The sequence below is a fragment of the Chrysochloris asiatica genome, unplaced genomic scaffold, assembly GCF_000296735.1.
Source record: "Chrysochloris asiatica unplaced genomic scaffold, ChrAsi1.0 scaffold00125, whole genome shotgun sequence".
Taxonomy (NCBI): domain Eukaryota; kingdom Metazoa; phylum Chordata; class Mammalia; order Afrosoricida; family Chrysochloridae; genus Chrysochloris; species Chrysochloris asiatica.
This window is the reverse complement of record NW_006408643.1, coordinates 5,870,840-5,891,801: the sequence shown is the minus strand read 5'-3', so window position 1 is coordinate 5,891,801 and position 20,962 is coordinate 5,870,840. Positions and strand designations below refer to the sequence as shown.

Genomic DNA, 20,962 nt, shown 5'->3' with positions numbered 1-20,962 from the left:
AGACAACTATGATTGCACACACAGGACACCCAGCAGACACATAGGGTCACTGTCAGTGTCCAGGCCCCTGATGGAGGGTTTGGTTTCCGTGGACTTTTCCTGTTTGTGACACAATTCCCACCCATTCCTAAGGGTTCAGAGCGGGGACACCATAATCAGTCAGACTCAGCCCCATGCATGTGGTCCCCTCTGAGCCTCAGCTTCTTCATCTGTCAAATGGGCATCTTTCAACACTTGCAGGTGACTCTTCAGGGATGTCATGGGGGGGAGGGGGCCCAGTGGGAGGAACAGGGACAGATCGGGTCCACCAGGCCTGGGCCTGGGTTTCTGGTAGACGTCAAAGCCATGGATAGCCTGAAGGAGTTGGCCACTCAGCGTGCACACAGACTTTAAACACTAGGCAGACACACGGACACACACATCCAGACACACAAGCTCAGATACATACACCTAGACAGACAGACAGACAGACACAGGCCAGACACATAGACATTCACAGCCCCCAGAGCAGGCCGGCCCCCCACCCCCACCAATGACTCAGAGCCAGGGCACAGTCTTCCCGCGGCTCTTAGGAAACTCGAGGTTCCGGTCAAACCTACATCCCCGACGTCCATCATCTGGTCGCCCCATTGCCACACACAGCTGGCCCTGAAGAAGTCTCCCGCACCGCCCTCATCACCTTAGCGTGCTGGCCTCACCTCAAGTCTTGGGGACCTCTGGGTCAGGGGTCCGAACAGACGTGGAGGTGCCGAGGTCGGGGCCCAGCAGTGGGAGGGTCTGAGTGGGCAGGCCTGCCGGGGGGGGGGGGTGGGGGCGGCTACCCCGGGAAACCGAGTCACGTCGCTGCGGGCTCAGAGATCCTACACGGCAGGAGGGAACACTGGATGAGGTCAGGGACCCGAGGGTTGGGGTCCGGGCGGGGAACCTGCTGGGGCTTCAGGGCTAAAAATAGCTCTGGGAGGGGGCTCCGCTCTACAGCCCACGGCTCTGTCGCTGTCCTGGTCTCTTTCTCTGTCTCTGGCCAGCACCGCCCCTGCCCGAGTTGGCCACGCCCTCAGGCCCCGGCCTGGCTGCCTGGGGTTAGCTGCCTCTCCCAGCCCTGCCGGGGGAGGGGAATCCCGGGATCCTTAGAGGAATGGTGCTTGCGGGGGCCCCAGGGGATGGGGCAGGGTACCCGAGATTTTCTCCTCCCACGCTCAAGTCCCATCTCAGGTTCCTCCACTTCCCCACCAGGCCCAATATTCTTCCCCAACGGGCAGCACCCAAGCCCAGTGTGGGGGTTAGGTGAAAGGGTGGGTACCAACCAGGCGGGGGGCCAGCTCCCCAGGGGACATCCAGAGGCTAGGGAAAAAAGCCAGCTCACCCAGAGCAGTGGGGGCTGGCACACAGTAGGTGCTTAATACATGTTGTGGGGGTGTCTGTTTCAGGCCACTGCCGGGGGTCGGACTGGGAGGGGCCTCAGGGATATTTAGGGGATTCAGACATCCCTTGAGAAGGTTCCAGAATCTTGGTGGGCAAGGCAAGCTTATAGGAGCTGATGAGAAGAAAGGTTATGGGGAAGGGTCTCCCAGGACAAGGGCTTAGAGGTGGTGGCTTGGACACCAGGGTGGGAGAAGGAGAGGCCCCACTGGGTGGCCCGAATGATCCATGAGCCTGTGTAGGGAAGCAGGCGTGGAGTTTGTCTGCTGGAATGTTTGTGGGGTTGAGGCCAGGGAACTATGTAACTGATGTGGGAACTGGCTCAGAGACTTGGCTTCCTTGTGAGACCCCAGACTCACTGCTGCTCCGTGTGTGTCTTATGTGTCTAGGTGGGCCTGATTGAGCAAGGTGAGGGGTTTCCTGCTTACCATCCTCAGGGGCTTGGAGGCTGGGGTAGACTTTCAAGGCTGTGTACAGAGATGACTAGGTACCTGGGTTTACACACACAAAGTGGGGACAAGTCTTTGGCCTGAGTCATGGACCGATCCCGCCCCACGGGTCCTTGGCACCCAGGGGCAGACTGATTCCCTGCCCCACCTCCCACCCCAGCAGTATCCAGAGCCCTTTCTACAGGGTTCCCACCCACCCACCATCCTTCCTATCTTTGATCCTTCCGGCCTCACACTTCTGCTCACATCCTGCATCCCTCTATAGGGTCCCACCCCCATTCTGTCCCCTTGTCTGAGCTATTTAACCCTAACTTCTCTACCCAACTCCTATGCATACATCAATCCCCTGGCTGTAAGGCCCATTCTTCTGTAAAGCCTCCTCTTCCAATGCAACACTGTGCCAAGCCCACATGGTGGGACCATTCTGAGCCCCAGAGAAGACCTGGAAACAGGCCTGCCCTCGAGATGCCCAAGGCTGGAGGAAGCTGAGGTCAGGGCTTAGGGGAGCCTAGAAGGTGAGCTGGGAAGGGAAGGCATCTCAGTTATTTTGTTGTTGTTATGTGCCGTGGAGTTGGGTCCAACTCATAGTGACCCTATACAGGGTTTCCGAGACTGTAAATCTTGACGGGAGCAGAAAGCCTCAGCTTTCTCCTATGGAACAGCTGGTAGTTTTGAACTGCTGACCATGAGATTAGCAGCCTGATTCGTAACCACTACGCTACCAGAGCTCCTTATCATAGAGGGCATGAAAACTGGGGCTTTGTGTGTGAGTAGGTGTTCACCAGGTCGGATAGGTATGGCAGTGACAGAAATTGCGAGTGTAAGTAAGACTTTGGAGGCAACAGAGTTCAAGGGAGCTGCAAGGAGCTCAAACGTGGGAGGGGAGAGGGAGCAGGGTGGGATTCTGACCCCACTTCCTCTGTCCTCATCAGCCTTGTGATAACTGGGTCAGTACCCTTTCTGGTACTCTCATTAAGTCTAAGTGTCACCGCTGCTTGTAAGGCAAGGGGTCAAAAGGCCCATTTTTTAGATGAGAGGAAACGATGGGTCCACCAGCACATGTGAGATTGAAACCCCTTTGGGAGCTGGAGGCTGAGGTCTACCAGCTGTGGTAGTCTCCTGCTTAGGGACAAACAGGAGCTTTGGAACAGCCAGGGGGGCAGCCGGTGGGAAACAGAGGCCAGGCTCAGGACGTGCCCCCCGTGGCTGCGGTTTCCGGGGGCTGAGAAGGGAGCATCTATTCTTAGCTACCAACACAGTCAGCGCAGGAAGACATTAGGGTGGGGTAGGGGTAGGGACAGCTTCCAGGACATGACACGTGTGCACCTTGGTTTGGGGTGGGGGTTGTGGGCAGCTGACCTCCTTCTAGCTTCAGCCTCAGGCTTACCTTTGGGGTCTTCCTGACTCCCAGGTCAGTGGCCCTCCAAGGTTCCTCAGCGCCCCTGGGAAAGTCCAGGTCCTAGGCATGGCATTTGGCCTTGCTCCATCCCTTGTCCCTTGCCCTGAGGACGTGTGCTGTCCTGGTCTCTGCAAGGTGTGTGGCCTCCTCCCTACGCACCCCCAGTCCAACTGTCCCACCTTCCAGGGAACCTTCAGCATCCTTTCTGGGGTCCCCCAGGCCAAGCATCTCATGCCTCACCTGCCCCACCCAGTTTAGCTTCCTTTCAGAGTGGGGATTCCCCAACATCCGGGATGACTGCCATCTCTTTTGGCGCCAACACTACCAGAGCCACAGAAGACCTTGGGGCTGGGAGGAACTTTCTGGGGACAGGTGGGGAAACTGAGGCTGGGACCTGGGAGATGGCATTTTCCAGGTTGGAGAAACGTGAATTCCACTCCTGACTCTTGCTTTCTTTCTAGGCTGGGAAATGTGGGTCTCCGTGAGCCTCAGTAGGAGCCATAGTGATACAGTAGTTAGGTTGTGCGGCCCAGGAGGAGAAAATGATGGGCCCAGGACCCCTTCCAGGGCTGGAGGCTGAGGTCTACTGGCCATAGTCTTCTCCCTACTTAGGGGCAGACAGGAGCACTGGAGGGATTGGAACAGCTTGAGGGGGAAGTTTGCTTGCTCACCAAAAGATCAGCGGTTCGAACCCACCCAGCTGCTGCCTGGGAGAAAAACTTGGTGATGTTCTGGTAGATTACAGCCTAGGAAGCCCTGTAGAACTGTTCTCCGGCTCACAAGGTCGCTGTAAGTGGAACACCAACTCTGCAGCACCCAACAACTGAGGGCCTCAGTTTACCCAGGCCAGGCATTGTGAGCTCCCAATATGTCATGTTAGATGGGCCTATCCCATCACGTGACCCCACTACACCCACATACCAGGCACCATGGTAGGCTCAAAAATGCCTCCCAGGTGTGGCCCATACTCACCCTTGCTCCTAGGGGCCTGACTTGCACTGTGACTGGTGCAGCAGTTTGGGAATTGATTGGTAGAGGCTGCCTGGAGGATGCAATGAGACTGATTGCTCTAGCTACTCTGTGATTGATTAGTGATGCCTGCATGGATTTAAAAAAAAACAAACGGGTTGGACAGGGTCTGAGTGTTGTCATGTGCTGTGGAGCCAGGAGCAAAAGCCTCATCTTTCTCCTGTGGAACAGGTGGTAGTTTTGAACTGCTGACCTTGCCAGAGCTCCTTATTAGGCATTTCTTATTCTGGAGCTACTTGATCTAAGTGGGTTCTTTCCAAAATGTGTCCCCTGCCACAGTGAGGACAGAGCCTGTGTGAAGTAGGGTAGATAGCGTCCCTAAAGGCGCTCAGACAAGACATATAGGGAGGGACACTGGTAGAGGATCCAGCACTGTTGAGTCAAGGATGGCCGGGGAAGTATGGGACTCTCTGCAGACTGCCTGCTCTAGGGTCCCTCCCCACTGGTACTGTTGACCTTTAGGGCTGGATCTCTGTGGTGGGGGTCTCCAGGTAATAGTGGGGCAGAGGGTGGGTGCTTAAATCTTTTGGCTAAGTGCCAGCCACACCCTGTTCCCAGGCCCTGAACATGAGTACAGGTCATTCTGAGCATGACACTTAGATGCAAGTGAGCAGAGCTGCCGGTGACAGGAAGAAAACCATGTGTTCTCAGTTCCCAGGGTGTGTTCTGGGTTCCCAGGATGGTTGCCCCCTCCTCTCTCCTAGAGAATTCAAAGTAGAGACTTCCCCTTGGCACTGCTGACATTTGGGGCCAGATCTTTCGAAGGGGTGGGCCTTCCTGTGCACTGGAGGGGGCAGAGCAGCATCCCTGAGCTCACCCCTATAAGGTGCCCACAAATGGTACCTTACTAATAGGGGACAGACTTGCCCTCTGGGGGCTGCCCTGCCTCAGTGAGCAGTGGTTTCACCCCTTGCCAGTTTCCACATCTGGAGAATGGGACAATCGTGTCTCCCATGTGCACTATGAGGCGGCCCGGGCTCATGATCCAGGGCAGCTTGGAAGGGGAGGCACTATCTGCACACGGGTTTTGGTGTAGCATGATTTTCCTTTGTGACAGACACACTGTGGTTACATGAGGTGGTGACAGTGGGGATTCTGAGTGCAGGGACTAGGGGAAATTGCTCCAATCTTTGTTACTGTGCTGGAAACATAATTATTCTAAAATAGAGTATTTATTAAGAAAACATGCAGTCCTGTGAGTGAACACATGAAAATAAAACAAGATGGTTTGTTTTTTTCCCCTCAACCTAAACAAGGTTTTCGAGACGAACATCATGTTTTCAGATGAATGACGAGTTTGGTTTTGTGTAATTTCAGGAGTGGGAGGTGTGGCTGTGGGCTGCTGCTGAGCACTGTCTATGGAGAATGACTCAACCTTTCCATCTGAGAAATGGAATAGAGTGGCTAAAAGTGGTTGTTCTGACAGAGGGGAGGATTCGGGGCCCTGGGAGGAGGGCAGTGGGCTTGATGGCTGGGGAGACGTTCCAGACGTCCTATGTCTCAGTGGCCCAGAGCGGTCAGAGCCCTGAGGGTGGACTATGACTGGTCTCCACACTCACCTTCTGGGGGGCTGACACAGTGCTGGCTCTGTCAGGCCACCTGTCTGCCCCTGTCCCCCATTGTCTACGGAAGAGATAAGAAACGCCAGATGGCGCTGGGGTTGGACTTGGTGTCCCATTTCTAAGAGGGCTTCCTCTGACCCCATCCCTCTGTGTCCACGGCCAGGACAAGGCCTCATCTGGTACCTGATGGATACTGGCTGCTGGGCCCAAGTGGGCTCGGCCTCCGTCAGCACACCAACAAAATGGGGCCACTGGGCCTCTAACGTGCAGGACACTGATCTAGACTGCTCTCTCTGAGGCAGGGTCGAGGTCACCCCATTTCACAGAGGAGACTTAGATCCAGCAATAGGAAGAGCGGCCTCAGGGGGGCTTTGAACCCAAGCCACCAGTGTCCCTAAGACTACCTTTATTGGGGTCTGAGGTGCCCATCTGCCGGGCCGGTCCTCATCGCCGATAGCGATAACGTTTGAAATGGAACCAGAGCTGGAAGATGCCGTTAGCGAACTGACAGCGGAAGCCGTGTCGGTGCGAGTACTCCCACTCTCGGTTGACGATTTTGAAGGCGATGTCCTCGTAGGGCGGTCCAGCGTGGAAGCGCAGGGTGGCGAAGTCCCTGTTGTCGGCACAGGCCTCCAGGAAGTACTCGGGCGTGGCACGCTTGTCGATGAGGTCGGGGTAGAAGATGTTGAACTTGTAACCCTGCACGATCTTGGGTGGCGGGTTGTCGAAGTCGTAGTGCGTCTGGTTATACTTGTTCCACTCGAAGCCCGTGTGCACGCGGTTGAAGAAGCGCGGCTTGCGCGGCCGGTATTTGTCGGCCCACAAGTAGGCCTTGCCGGTCAGCGGCATCTCCACGCTGAACTGCGCCTCGTCCTGCCCCATGCCCTCCTTGGCCCGCCGGAAGAAGATGTCCTCGGCGCTCTCGCTGGCATCACCTGAGGGTGAGGTGGGGGTGAGCTGGGCTGACCCTCCCGGAAGGAAAACTCAGGCCCAGCCTCTGGATGCGGGCTCCCGCGGGCGGATGAGTGGCCCCAGAAACCCCCACACACCTGTGACCTGGAGCTGCTGGCGCGACAGGAGCAGGCGCTGCAGGTCCTCGTGGGGCTCCAGCACGTGCGCGTCCAGGGGCAGCTCATGGGCGGTGAGCAGCCGCGGACTGTAGCGCCCAGCGTCATAGTCGTCCAGGCTCTGCTGGATCAGGTCCTCCTCCAGGAGCACCGCTGTGCCCTCAGCCTCAGCCTCTGCCTCGGCTGCCTCCGGGCCGCCCTCCGCCTCCGCGGGGCCCACAGGGCTGGGGGCCACTGCAGGCTCCTCCTCGGGCTCGGGGCTGTGGGGAGAGGCTGGCTCAGATGCAGGGAGACGCCTTGGGTAGGAGGGGTCGTGGAGAGGCAAGGGGACACTACCTGCGTCCTGGCGAGGGCGGCTCTGTCTTGAGGATGGGGAAGAGGGGCCCACTTTCCACGCCTTGCTCCTGTTTCAGTTTGTACAGTTTCTGCCGCAGCACGTCCTGGTGCCGCTCCCGGAGCCTGGGATGAGGGGGGCGTTAGGCCCCACTTCTACTCTTCCCGCCAAGGACCCCAGTCCTGAGGGCCGTCGATGGTGGGGTGGGTCAGGGGTCCTGGAACCAGGCTCACATGGGGGGTGCTTAATGGCCACAGGTTGAGGCGGCTCAGGCACGTGGGCGCGGGTATTATCCCAGGTGTGTGTGTGGGGGGGTCCCCAGGTCATGCATGGAGGGGTTTCCTGGAAGGGGTGTCCCTAGATATTGGATGGGGGTGTTCCTTGTGGATCATCTGGATGCAGGGTGTTCCGGATAGAGGGGAGGTGGCCGATGGGGTTCCACAGTGATGCACAGAGAGGTGACTTGTGCAGACGCTGTGTTTACCAGGAGGTGCCAAGTATGCCGCAAGAATGTATACAAGCCCCGCTCAGGGTGAAGGGGCTGGCGGGCTTCCATTGAGGCTCCTTCTTACTCTGGGCAGCACCCCTCCCCCTCCCATGACCTAACCTCTGGGGCTTGAAAAGGTGGTTTAGAAGTCTGGCAGGGTGTAGGGAGATCCACCTAGGATCACATGACCCACTCACCTGGCACGCGCCATGTGCGCACGGAGCTGTTGCAACAGGCTCTCCCAGTAGCCCATGTCCAGGCTGGGGCCGCCCGCATGGATCTTGCCTTCGATGCCCTGGAAGATGACCTGCAGCTGGCTGTACGTCTTCCCCTTGAAGACTGACTGCACATCCGAGCTGACGGATGCATTGACGCCCTCTCGGCGCTCGCCTGGGGGGTGTGGGGGGGAGCTCTCAGCTAGATGGGATCTTCCTTGGCTAGGCTCTGTCTCTACCTGCCACCCACCCCCACCCACCACCTTTCACCCCTCAGAGGCACGGGACCCTTGACCTCCTACTGAGTTGGGGGCAGGGACGGCCTTGGGGAGGGTGTTGGGCTCTGCACACAAGGGCCAGCTGGTTCTGAGCATCTAACTCCACAGCCGGCAGGGGAGGACAGCCACCATGCACCAAGGCCACCCCCCAGGCTTGCCAGCCCCCTTCATGGCTCATGAGGTCTGAAGCACTGCTGGGGCACATTTAGCAACCAGACTCGGCACCAGCCCCTGCTCCAGAGCCCCTGCTCTGCACATTGATGTAGAAGGGAGAGCAGTCCCATTTCCAGGGTGTGGTTCCTCTCCTGCTGTTGCCCTACCCCCAATCCCTCAATCCCATGGGAAGAGGTCCTCACCACCCCCCTGTACCCCACCTCATGGCAGCTGTCACAGGCTCATCATCAGCCCCACCCACTTCAGGGCCTAGGCATGTGCTGTGCTGGTGGTAAGCAGCACAGAACCTTCTTCCCGGCCACCTCATTTGTCCCTGACCATCGGGGCCATTGGCAGGACCCTCACTTCCAGCAGGAAGCCATCCCCTCCCCCACAGTCGAGGCCTCCTCTAGTCTGACCTTTGTGTTATGACCTTCAGAGGGAAGGGACCTCTTGTCAAAACTCCCCCCTGCACTGGCCAGGCAGGGGGCACCCAGGGCAGAGCAGCTGGGTGCCCAGTCCACATTCCTTGCTGGTGGGCAACACCCCACGCCCAGGCACTCACTGCTTCTCTCCAGGCGACCAGCCCAGCCTGGGAATGAGGATCTGGAAATGTAGTTGCCGGCTGAGCTCCAAGACACCCTGGCCCTCAAGCTGTATTTAACGTGTGTGTAAACATCTGTCTGGACAAAGGCAAACCCGGCACCTCCTCACCACAGCCTGGGCCTCGCTCCCCCAGACTCACAGACGGACAGTGAAATGTACAACCCAAACCAAAGAGCCTCTGCTCTGTAAGAATGGGCGGCTGGGGTGCCAGCCAAAGGTCCAGCGACAGGGTGGTGTCACCTGCTAGGGACACTGGATTATGAAAAGGATGGAGCCCCCGACAGACCGTGATCCAGTGGGAGTGGGGAGGGGGGCCTTCCGCCTGGGAGAAGGCTGACGCAATCCCTTCCCTCAGGCTTGAGGTCTCCGCATCACCACTCCTGCTTTTCATAACATCACTGCAAAGTCCCGGGGTGACGCAGACCACTGTGTATTCAACCACGAGCCAAGAAGTCGGTAGTTTGAACCCACCCAGAGGCACTGAAGACAGGCCTGGCAATGTGCTTCTGAGGGGTCCCAGTCTTGAAACCCCCCCGGGGCAGTTCCACTCTACACACACGGAGGTGCCAGTGGTCCGAACTGACCCCAGGGCAGCTCACAACAGCCTGTGCTGCTGGCAACGCCCCAGTGGCCTCTGCCTCTTGATGAGCTTGATAACTGTTCGCCAACTTGGCCTTCTCATAACCCACCAGGTACCCAGGTATCTCGTTTTTGCCATAAGGACAAGACAACAGAGCTCCGAGAAGACTACAGGCCCTGCTGGGGTCACTAAGCTGGCCACCAGAGTGGAGGGGAGCCGCCTGCCTGAGGCAGGGCACAGCAATGACCGTGGGAAAAAAGCCAAAGCGAAATGGAATTTCAAAAGATAAAGGCTAATGTCCTTTTTCCCAAAAGGAAGGAAGCTGAACCGATGACCCGGCCTGAGCGGACAGAAGGGATCTTGGTGGGGAGGGCCCTGAGGGAACATGTCTTAGCCTGGCCTCAGCCACCAGGCAGCAGGCATGGCAGAGTGCAATGGAGGGTGGCCAGTAGTGCCCAGAGGAGCCTGGCATCGACCGGATGGAGGCCGGGGATGCTTGCTAACACCCCACAGTGCACAGGACATCCCCGGGCGGCAGCATATGGCAGAGGCATGCGGCTTTAGAGACAGTTCCCTCTGATGGAAAGGAAACGTAATGGACAAAAGAGAAGCACAAATTGACCAAGAGCTGCAGAGCCTGGGCAGCATGGACCTGTCCACTGGGCCCCCGGCCCTAAGCATACTCCCTAGCCCAGGACCAGCCGTCCAGGTGCTGCCCCCTGGTGCTCATAAGAGGAAAGGTGCCCTCTCAGAGTCAAGACAGCAGCCCCAGAGTCCACAGGTGGGGAAACCAAGGCACAGTGGGCACCAGGTCAAACTGAGTGTCAAAGCCAGCAATCCGCAACACTCCCCAGGCGCTGCAGCCCCACGCCTGTCCTCCGCTCACCTGGCCCCTTGCCGGATGCCTCCAGTTTCCGGAGCTTGGAGATCTCGTCCTCAGTGATGACGGTCATGTCCCGCCAGAAGTCCACGTTCTTGCCCTGTTCCAGCTCCATGTACACCTGAGGGTGGGCGAGGAGACATGGGTAAGGGTCCATCCTCTGGGGGCAGGAGTCTGGGGTCATCCCCTGGGGCCCAGGGCGTCCTCTGGGGGCACCTGGATGTCCTCCAGTAGGTCCTCCATGTCGGCCACAGTCAGCCCATTGAGGAAGGTGTAGGGTTCGTGCATCTCCACTGCCAGGTCATCGTCCTCCGCGCTGATATACTTGGCCAGCAGGTCGATGGGTTTGGCGCGCCCATCGCGGATGCGGATCTTGGAGCTGGGGGGCAGGGGATGTCAAAGCCAGGCTGCACCCCTGCTCTTATGCACAGAGCACTGAGAGACCAGAGCAGAGAGAGTGTGTGTGTGTGTGTGTGTGTCGGGGGAGGACAGTCAGGGAAGGATTTCTGGAAGAACAGGCTCTCAGGAGGGTGGAAGAGAGCAGGTGAGGGGTGGGCAATGGAGTAGGAGGGTGCAGCCCCGCCCCAGCCACCCCGTGATGGAACAGGAGAGGGAGCCCGCCCTGGCCCCTCCCATCCAGAGACTGTGCAGGAGCCTGTAGCCACGCCCCGGCTCATCCCACCCCGGGTTAGATCAGGAGCGAGTCCAACCCTAGCCCTCCCACTCCAGGATGGTACAGGAATGTGAGCCCGCCCTGGCCCCTCCCACCCAAGGAAGGTGCAGGAGTCTGCAGCCACGCCCCGGCCACGCCCATCCTGGGGATGGCGCAGGAGAATGAACCCGCCCCAGCCCCTCCCACCCCGGGATGGCACAGGAGTGTGAGCCCGCCTGCCGAGGCCAGACCCATACCGCAGCTTGGCTTGCTGCAGGTGGAAGTTGTCCTCTTGCTCCTCCCACGTCTTGAAGTGCTCCGCCTCCTTCTCACGCTGCAGCATCTCCAGCTCCTGCTCCCGCATGGCCTTCTCCCGCTCCCGCTCCAGACGCAGCTGTTTCACCTGCAAACCGCCCACTGCCCTCAGATCCAGTGCCCACTTGACGTGGGCAGGGGATGGGCTTGGGGATGTCAAAGCTTTGGACAGAATTATGGGGGCAGGTGGAGCCCATTCTGCTGAGGATCTGGGAAGGGAGTGGCCGAGAGTAAAGCCCAGGGTGAGAAGCGGAAGGAACAGTTTCTGGGAGATGCTTGTCTAAACACCTGGGTCCAGTTATTACTGAAAAAATGCCTACCTAGACTTTCCCAGGCCCTAAGGAGCTCTGGTAGCGTAGTGGTTACGAATCGGGCTGCAGTTTGAAACTACCAGCTGTTCCGCAGGAAAAAGCTGAGGCGTTCTGCTCCCGTAAAGATTTACAGCCTCAGAAACCCTGTACAGGGTCGCTATGGGTCAGAACCGACTCCACGGCACTTAACAACAACAACAACCACAGCTAATAATCTAGGAGTCCTGGTGTGGCGCTGTGGGTTAATGTGCCAGACTGCAAAACCGTTTGAACTGCATGGGCGGCAGTTCAAGCTCCCAGCTGCTCCTTGGAAACCCTATACAGGCTCGCCAGGTTCGCTATGGGTCAGAACCGACTCGATGGCACTTCACAACAACAAGCTAATCGAGACTTGCTTTGGCTTAAGCCAGGCTGTGAGCAGGCATCCTGCTCCCATGCCGAAGACCCTACCTTCTGCAGCTCCAGTCGGTTGTCCTCTTGGATCCTCTTGTTCCGCTCCTTCAGTTCCCTCTCTTCTAGGTGGCCAATTCCCTTCTTCTCCAGAGCCTGCAAGGGTACACCACTGAGTGCTGGGCCTAGGGCGTGGGCAGCTGGGGCTCAAACCCTCTGAGACCCTCCCTACTTGTTCCTGCAGCCTCTCCTTCTCCCTCTACCAGGGAGACTTGGACTCGCTGACCTACAATGTGGACCAGGCCAGAGGGCGTGCGCTGAGGCCAGGACTGAGGTCAGAGAGGGGTGACCTGCCTCTCCTGACTCCCATGCAGAGACAGCAATCCCTGAATGGTCCCAGAGGCAACAAGACTCTAGGGTGTAGACAGCAAATATGCTCAACTGATAACTGAGAGGTGGATGACTTGAGTCCACCAAGAGGGGAGAAGACCTGGTCACCTACATCCAAAAAGATCAGCAGGAGTACCACTCCACTCTGACATGCTTGGGGTTTCCATGAGCACCTTTTGGCTACATTAATAAGGCTGCCCCACCACTTGCTGCCAGTTTGTTGTACGGTAGTGGTTTGTGTGTTGTTATGATGCTGGAGGCTATGCCATTGTATTTTAAATACCAGCAGGGTCACCCACAGTGACAGGGTTTCAGCAGAGCTCCCATAAGAAGACAGACTAGGAAGAAGCAGCGTCAGTACTTCCGAATACTGAGTCACTGAGAACCTTAGGACTAGCAGTGGACACTGGCAGAACCAGAATAGTGACTATTGAAACACGATTAAAGAACACCAGAATATTGTAGATAATAGTGCCAGAAAATGAGCCCTTCAGGCAGCAAAGCACTCCAAATGTGACTGGGGAACAGCTGCCTCCTCAAAGTAGCCTTGAACGTGATGACACGAATGGAGTAAAGCTTTTGGGAGCTTTTAGAAGAAATACACAGAATCGTTGTGCCAAAGAGAAAGGGTCCATGTTCAACCATTTCAAGAGGTAGCATATGATCAAAAGCCAATGATACTGAAGGAAGAAGTCCAAGGTGAACTGAAGGCATTGGCAAAGAACAAGGTTCAGGGAAGTGATGGAATACAAATGGAAACCTTTCAGTGAACTGATGGAGCACAGAGGGCACTCACTCATCTATGCCAAGAAATTTGGAAGACAGCTACCTGGCCAACTGACTGAGAGAGATCCAGTACCTGTGCCCGTTCCAAAGAGAGGTGACCCAATGGAATGATGAAACCATCGGACAATATCATTAATACTGCACGCAAAGAAAATTTTGTTAACAGATAATTAAAAAAACCCTGCAACAGTACATTGTCAGGGAACAGCCAGAAGGTTCAAGCCAGAATCATACAATGACGTGAAATGAGGGACCTGACGTCAGATGGAACTTGGCTGAAAGCAGAGACTACCAGAAAGATGTTTTGTTGTTATTAAGTGCCATCGAGTCAGTTCTAACTCATAATGGTCTTTTATAGGGTTTCCAGGGAGTGCTGGTGAGCTTGACCCATGGACCTTGTGGTTGAACACAATCTTGTAGTTCCATGCACTAACCCACAGCACCACCTGTGCTTTCCTGACTATGCAAAGGCGTTTGATTGTGTAGCTCATGACAAGCTGTGGACAAGCTGTGGACAACACTTGTGGAGAATGAGTATTCCAGAAAATTTAATTGTGCTCATGAGGAACCTATACATACACCAAGAGACCATTGTTCAAATAGAACAAGGGAACACTGAATGGTTTAAAATAGGAAAGGTGTGTGCCACGGTTGTATTCTTTCACCATACTTATTCAATCTGCATGCTAAGCTAATAATTCGAGCAGCTGGTTTACATGAAGAATAATGTGGCATCAGAATTGGAGGAAGACTCATTAACAACCTTAGATATGCAGAGGATACAACCTTGCTTGCTGAAAGCGAAGAGGACTTAAAACACTTAGTGATGAAGATCAAAGACCACAGCGCTCAGTATGGGTTGCACCTCAATGTAAACAAAACAAAAATCCTCATCACGCTGTGGGTTAATACGCCAGACTGCAAAGCCGTTTGAACTGCAAGGTTGGTAGTTCAAGCTCACCAACTACTCCTTGGAAACCCTATACAGGGTCGCTATGGGTCGGAACCGACTTGACAGCACTTAACAACAACATATCAATAAACAACATCATATAAATGGAGCAAAGGTTGAACTTGTCAAAGACTTCATTTTGCTCGAATCAACCATCAACATTCATGGAAGCAGCAGTCAAGAAATAAAATGACATATTGCATTAGGCAAATCTGCTGCACAAGACCTCTTTAAGGTGTGGAAGAGCAAAGATGTCAGTTTGAGAACTAAGGTGGGCCTGACCCAAGCCTTGATATTTTCAATAACTTCATATGCATGTGAAAGTTGGACAATGAATAAGGAAGACCACAGAAGAATTGATACACTTGAGTTATCTAGTTGGAGGAGAATATTAAAAATACCATGCCAAAAGAACACACCAATCTGTATTAGAAGAAGTTCACTCAGAATGCTCCTAAGAAGCAGGATGGCCAGACTTCGTCTCTCATACTTCGGACCTACTATCAGGTGGGACCAGTCCCTGGAGAAGGATATCATGCTTGGTACAGTGGAGGGTCAGCAAACAAGAAGACACCCAAAGAGATGGACTGGCACAGTGACAGCAGTAATGGGCTCCAATGTAGCAACGACCGTGAGGTTGGTGCAGGACTGGGCAGTGTTTCATTTTGTTGCGCACAGGGTTGCTGTAAGTCGGTGCAGATTCCATGGTATCTAACGACAATAAAGCAGCTCAGCTGTACCCACAAGGAGACAGCCTCCCCCAAAGCCGACGCCCTGAATTCAGAACTGCAGATACCAAAATGACGCCTGGTCAACTGCTGTTCTGTCAAGTCACCCACTTCTGATATCTTTCCTTATAACATCTCCAAATGAATGAGCACCGGGCCAGCCGACCCACCCCCCGACAGGTCGGTCCCACCGAGGGCTGACAGAAGCCCCAGGCCAGGCCTGACTTTGCCCCCCAGCACTGAGAAGGCACAAGGAAAGGCTTGTTAAAAGATCACTGGAGGAGTGCGAGATTCAAAGTTGAAAAAAATAAAAACAAATCAGTGGGATGCCTGGACAGGGCAGGTGCGTGATCTGACACATGTTTACTGAGTACCTGCTGTGGGCCACAACCCAGGGACAGAGCTGGCCTCACAGGGCTCAGAGTCTGATAGAAAAAGAGGACAGCTGACAACCACGCCCTGGTGTAGCTGAGACACGTGGGCAGACATCACCTATGCAGCGAGGCCATCTGGACCTGTTGGTTCGAGGCTGCACCCAGGCCTCTGCCCCTGTTTCCTCCCGGGTTTCCGTTCCTCACAGACAGACAGCCCGCTTCTCCCTGAGAAGGCGAGGCAAGCACACAGGCAGAGACTGCTGTCCTCCCGGGCCTGATGCACGAGAATGCTGCATTTGCTAGATGCCGTGCGTACAGCAGATGTGGGCTTTGACAAAAAACCCCTTGGTACCTGCGGGACCCAGGGTGGCCAGAAAGGCCTCCCTGGAAATCTGAAACATCAGCAGAGACCTGAAAGATGAGACAGAACTAGCCAGGCATTGAGGCAGGGAGTCTCCATTCTGGGCAGTGGGAACGACGAGTGCAAAGACCCTGGGGTAGAATGAGTTCTGTGTGATTGAGCAAGGGACCTGGAGCCCGCCCCTCCCCAGGCTCACCTTGTTCCAGATGAAGGTGCCCAGGAGGTTGTTGTCGCCAAAGGGATTGTCAGTGTTGGTGTAGCCCATGTACTCCTCGCCCCAGCCCATCTTTTCCCGCTTCTTCCTCTCCTTGGCTTCTTTCTTGGCCAGCCGCCTGGCCCGCTTCTCCTCGGGCGTCTCAAAGGCCTTCATCAGCAATTCCTGCTGCTTTTGCTCCTCCCGCTGCCGCAGCCGCTCCTGTAGGCTTTGCTGTTGGCTCAGGGCTGCCGCCGCACGACGAGGGCTCGGAGAGTGGCCTGGGGATGTGGAGCTTGATGCCGATGAGCCTGGGGACCAGGAACGTGTCCGATCGTGCCGGGTCCACCGGCCCCTCTGCCGCTCGTCCCCAGAGTCAGACGGGGAGGATGGGTCCCTGGAGCGCCAGCGAGGTGCGGGACTCCGGCTTTTCCGTCTTTGCCGCTGCCATCGTTTTTCCTCAGAATCGGATCTACAGGGAGAAACACAGAGCTCGGCTTGGGGCTTACTGGGCAATCACTCACTGGCTGTGGTATAGGATCAAGTGAGGAACTGCATTTCTGAGCCTGCATCCAGGGCCTGATACAGGGGTGATCGCAAAGAACAACGTCGTCACAAGGGATGGAGTAAGAGCGTGGGGCTGTAGTTTGTGCACAGAGGGGTCAGGGAGGGCTTTTCTGTGGAGGTGACACCTGGAGGATGTGGGCAGGAGCCAGGGGAGAGCTCAGGGATGGGAGGTCCAGATAGAGGGAACAATCAGTGCAAAGCCCTGAGACTGGACCAAACCTGGTGAGGTGGACGAACAGCGAGGCGGCAGCCGAGACCCATGTTCCAGAAGTCCATGGTGAATCCTGCCACTTGTCAGAGCCTGTCCCTCGTGCTGACAGCTCACCTCCGTTAGCAAGTGTTGGTCCCTCTATCTCGGAAATCCCTCTCAAACCTCGCCCCTTTCTCTGCCTGCCTCTGGTCAAGATCAATGCCATCCTACTTCCTAGTGCCACGCTGGCTTCGCCCTCTCTGCACCTTCCTTAGGAGAGGCCAAGGGAAGTTTTGCAAAAGTTTGTCAGACCATACCACTCTTCCCACTATGCAAAACCCTCCATAGCTCCCCATTTCCCTTCGGATAGCGACCAAATGCCACCACGGACTTCACACGATCTGGCTTCCCATTCCCTCTCCGACCACATCTCCTAGCTCCCATGCTCTCGCTCACTCCGGGTTCCTTGCTGTCATTGCGGCCATAGGGACTTTGCACCAGTTGGTGCTCTGGTGCGAACGCCTCTCACCTCCCTTCCGCTGCCAGGTTAATTCCGACTCGTCTTCAGACGTCACCTTTTCCAGGGAGACCTACCTGACCAGCTAGCCCGGATCGCCACCTCATAAACAGGGAGCTCCCGAAGGCAGACGCAGATCCCCACCTGCGTTCCCGACTCCGCCGCTTCCACCTGCGCCGCTCCTCGTCGTCCCGGCGCCGCCGGTTTCGTCGCCCATGACTCCCGCTCCGACTTCTGCTCTGGCTCCTACTCTTGCTTCGGCTCCGCTGCTTTCGGCTCCCGCGACCCCCCGACCGCGAGCGCGATCTCGTATCGCGACCCATCGGCTGCAACAGCGGCGGCGGCTGAAACGCAATTATCCGAAGCCTGCGCCGGGCGGGGACCTTTGTGGTCGTCGGCGCGCTCGGGGATACCCCGTCCGCGCCTCAACCAGGAGAACGGAACCTCTCCGGCAGTACCGTCCCGCAGGGGCGCCAAAAGCCATCCCCTCCCCTCCACCCACAATCGTGGCCCGCTCGGTGGACATTGGCCGAACTATCGCCTCCAAGTTAGGAGACACTTCTTTCAGGCAGTGCTGAAGGCAGCCCCATGCAGGGGCCTGAGGCGCTGTGGGCGGAGCAATGGCAAACACGGAACTGCGGAGGGGGCGCAGCCTGAGAGGCGGAACCAGGGGAAGGAGGAGAGAATGTAATGAGTTCTGGGGAAGGCGGGACTAAGAGGAAGGCGGGGCCGGAATGTTGTTACGTACTGCCGTGTACTCTAGCCTGTATAGGGTTTCCGTGGCTGTAAATGTTTGTGGGAGCAAAAAGCCTCATCTTTCTTCCGCTGAGCAACTGGTGGGCTTGAACAACTAAATTTGCGGTTACTAGTTCAGTGCTTCTTTTACAGGACCAAGAGAAAGTGGACAAGAGGCGGGACCAGGAGGACGTATGGGCGAGAACAGACTAAAAGAATGAATGGAGTTGATGATGTATGGAGGGGATTGTAACCATGGCAATGAAACGATATACGATAGGATGAATGTAAAACTAATGTTCTCCCATGTAAACTATCACATAATTTACAATAAAACATTAAAAAAAAAAAATGAGTGGGGCCTAAGAGATGGAATAAATAGAAGGCAGGGATGTGAGGAGGGCCCAGAGGACCCGCTCGGTGGGCGGGACCCAGGAGGCTGAACCAGGATGGGCCGCAGCCTTGATAGGAGGTGGAACAGAGGGCTCAGTCCTAATGGGCGGAGCCAGGAGCGTGTTATGGGAGGCGGAGCCAATGTGGATGTGTGCATAGAGTCCTCGTGTAGGCCTGTCCGGGCAGTGCGGAGGTCATTGAAGATGTAACCTATGATCGCGACCCTCATGCCTTACACTTGTTTTACTTGGCCTCCTCCTTGAATTCTCTCCAGAAGCTTGTTGTTGTTGTTAAGTGCCGTCTAGTCGGTTCCGACCCATAGCGACCCTCTTTAGGGGTTTCCGAGGAGCACCTGGTGAGCTTGAACAGCCAACTTTGCAGTTCAAACTGCTTTGTAGTCTGGCGCATTAATCCACAGGGCCACACCAGGACTCCAGAAGATACACACCCCAAATACCAATGATTCGACCCTGACCCATGGTGACCCCATGGGTGCAGAGAAGAGCTGTGCTCCACAGGGTTTTCGATGCCTTTTGGAAACCTATCACCAGGCCTTTCTTCCGAGGTGGATGGGTTCAAACCCCCAGCCTCTCAGCTAATATTCCAGAGTGCTTAACCATATCAAGGAGTTCTGGTGTGACACTGTGGGTTAATGCACCGGACTGCAAAGTTGGTTTGAACCACAAGGCCGACAGTTCAAGCTTACCAGCTGCTCCTCGGAAACTCTACACGGGATCGCTGTGGGTTGGAACTGACTCGACAGCAGTTAACAAAAACAGTACCAAGATCAGTCATGAAGTACAACTCTGTCTGTAATAGGTTAATATCAGTATGCCTACAAGGAAAACCAGTTAATACCACTATAATTCAAATTTACGTACCAACCACTAAAGCCATAGCGTAGTGGTTACAAATCGGGCTGCGAACCGGAAGGTCAGCAGTTCGAAACTACCAGCTGCTCCGCGGGAGAAAGATGAGGCGATCTGCTCCCGTAAAGATTTACAGCCTCGGAAACCCTATTCAGGGTCGCTATGGGTCGAAACCGACTCGACGGCACTTAACAACAACAACAACACTAAAGCCAGTGACGATGAAAAGGAATTCTACCAACTCCTTCAGCCTGAAATTGATCAAACATGCAATCAAGATGTACTGATCATTACAGGTGATTGGAATGCAAAGGCTGAGAGCAAAGAGGAAGAATCAGTAGTTGGATAATATGGCCTTGGTGATTGAAACGATGCTGGAGAGTGACAAAATTTTGCAAGACCAATGATTTGTTCATTACAGATACCTTTTTTAAACACGAACCTCACCAGATGGAATACACAGAAATCAAATTGACTACATCTGTGGAAAGAGACCGTGGGAAAACTCCGTATCATCACCTAAAACAAGGCCAGGGGCAGACTGTGGAACAGACCAGCAACTGCTCATATGCAAGTTCAGGCTGAAGCTGAAGAAAATGAGAACAAGTCCAAGAGATCCAAAATACGACCTTGAATATATATCCCACCTGAATTAGGAGATCATCTGAAGAACAGATTTGATGCATTACACACTAAAGACCGAAGGCCTGAAGAGTTGTGGATGACATCAAGAACATCATACAGGAAAAAAGCAAAAGGTCATTTGGAAGACCAAAAAGAGGAAAAGGCCAAAATGGATGTCAGAAGAGACACTGAAACTTGCTCTCCAGTGTAGAAATGCTAAAGCAAATGGAAGAAATGAGGCACGAGCTGAACAGAAAATTTCAAAGGTCAGCTTGAGAAGACAAAGTCAAATATTTAACGAGATGTGCAAAGACCTGGCGTTAGAAAACCAAAAGAAATGCTCAGCATTTCTCAAGCTGAGAGAACTGAAGAAAAAGTCAAACCTTTGCTTTTGTTATTGAAGGATTCTCTGGGCAAACTATAGAATGATGTAGAAAGCATCAAAAGAAGCTGGAAGGGGAAGGTAGGATCTCCACTGAGTGGTTTCCAACCTGTCTAGACAGGGCTAGTGAAAAGAGATGGGAATAAGACTCTTGTGGTTCAATAGTGAATAATTGCTATCAGGACTGATTGCAAATGTTGCCAATGTAAAGGTAGATGTTTTATAATAAAAGGAGGGGAGTGGCTGATCTTGCAGTCCGGGAGCGGAGGACCCAGGGACCATCAAGGGAGAAGAGCAGAGTGTGGGACCCTATCCAGAAAAACAGCGACACCAGAGATGGAGGCAGAGATGATGCCGCGGAGAGACGGAGTGGTTGGGGACTCTGGACTCAAGGAGGGAGAGGGGCTGTGTGCTGGCAGCCAGGGGGCAGCCGTGCAGGGTATGCCTTTTGGTTGTTTGAATGGTTATATATTCCTGAGTGCTTTGGTGTACATCCAAAAAAAAAAAACAAAAAACAAAGGGAATGGAAGCAAATGCTATTGAATGATGATGCATAGAGGGGATTGTAGGCATTGCAATGAAACAAAATACGATAGGATGAATGTAAAGCTGATTGTCTCCCATGTAAACTATCACTCAATTCAAAATAAAAACTTTTAAAAAGATGGAAGGAATACACAGAGTCACTGCACCAAAGAGAAATGGTTGATGTTCAATCATTTCAAGAGGTAGCATATGATCAAGAGCAAAGGATCCTCTCCAGAGATGGGAAATT

General features: G+C 54.8%; 1 protein-coding gene across 1 annotated transcript; it reads right to left on the bottom strand.

Annotated features, from left to right (window-relative positions):
* Positions 1-6,302: 6,302 nt before the first annotated feature.
* On the bottom strand, positions 6,303-17,507 carry CACTIN (cactin, spliceosome C complex subunit). The gene is made up of 10 exons (XM_006868947.1): positions 17,329-17,507; positions 15,914-16,382; positions 12,187-12,282; positions 11,368-11,513; positions 10,675-10,837; positions 10,465-10,579; positions 7,944-8,136; positions 7,262-7,384; positions 6,908-7,185; positions 6,303-6,793 (listed from the first exon to the last, which is right to left on the bottom strand). Exons 1-10 carry the CDS (start codon positions 17,505-17,507, stop codon positions 6,303-6,305), a joined length of 2,253 nt encoding a protein of 750 aa, XP_006869009.1.
* Between the last annotated feature and the right edge of the window lie 3,455 nt (positions 17,508-20,962).

Excerpts from the sequence above, each read along its gene's own strand:
- CACTIN (XM_006868947.1), bottom strand. The coding sequence starts at position 17,507 with ATGGGTCGCGATACGAGATCGCGCTCGCGGTCGGGGGGTCGCGGGAGC. Across the intron at positions 10,580-10,674 it reads ACCTACTGGAGGACATCCAG|GTGTACATGGAGCTGGAACA; the intron begins GTGCCCCCAGAG and ends GCCCACCCTCAG. Across the intron at positions 8,137-10,464 it reads GGCATCCGGCAAGGGGCCAG|GCGAGCGCCGAGAGGGCGTC; the intron begins GTGAGCGGAGGA and ends CACACCCCCCAG.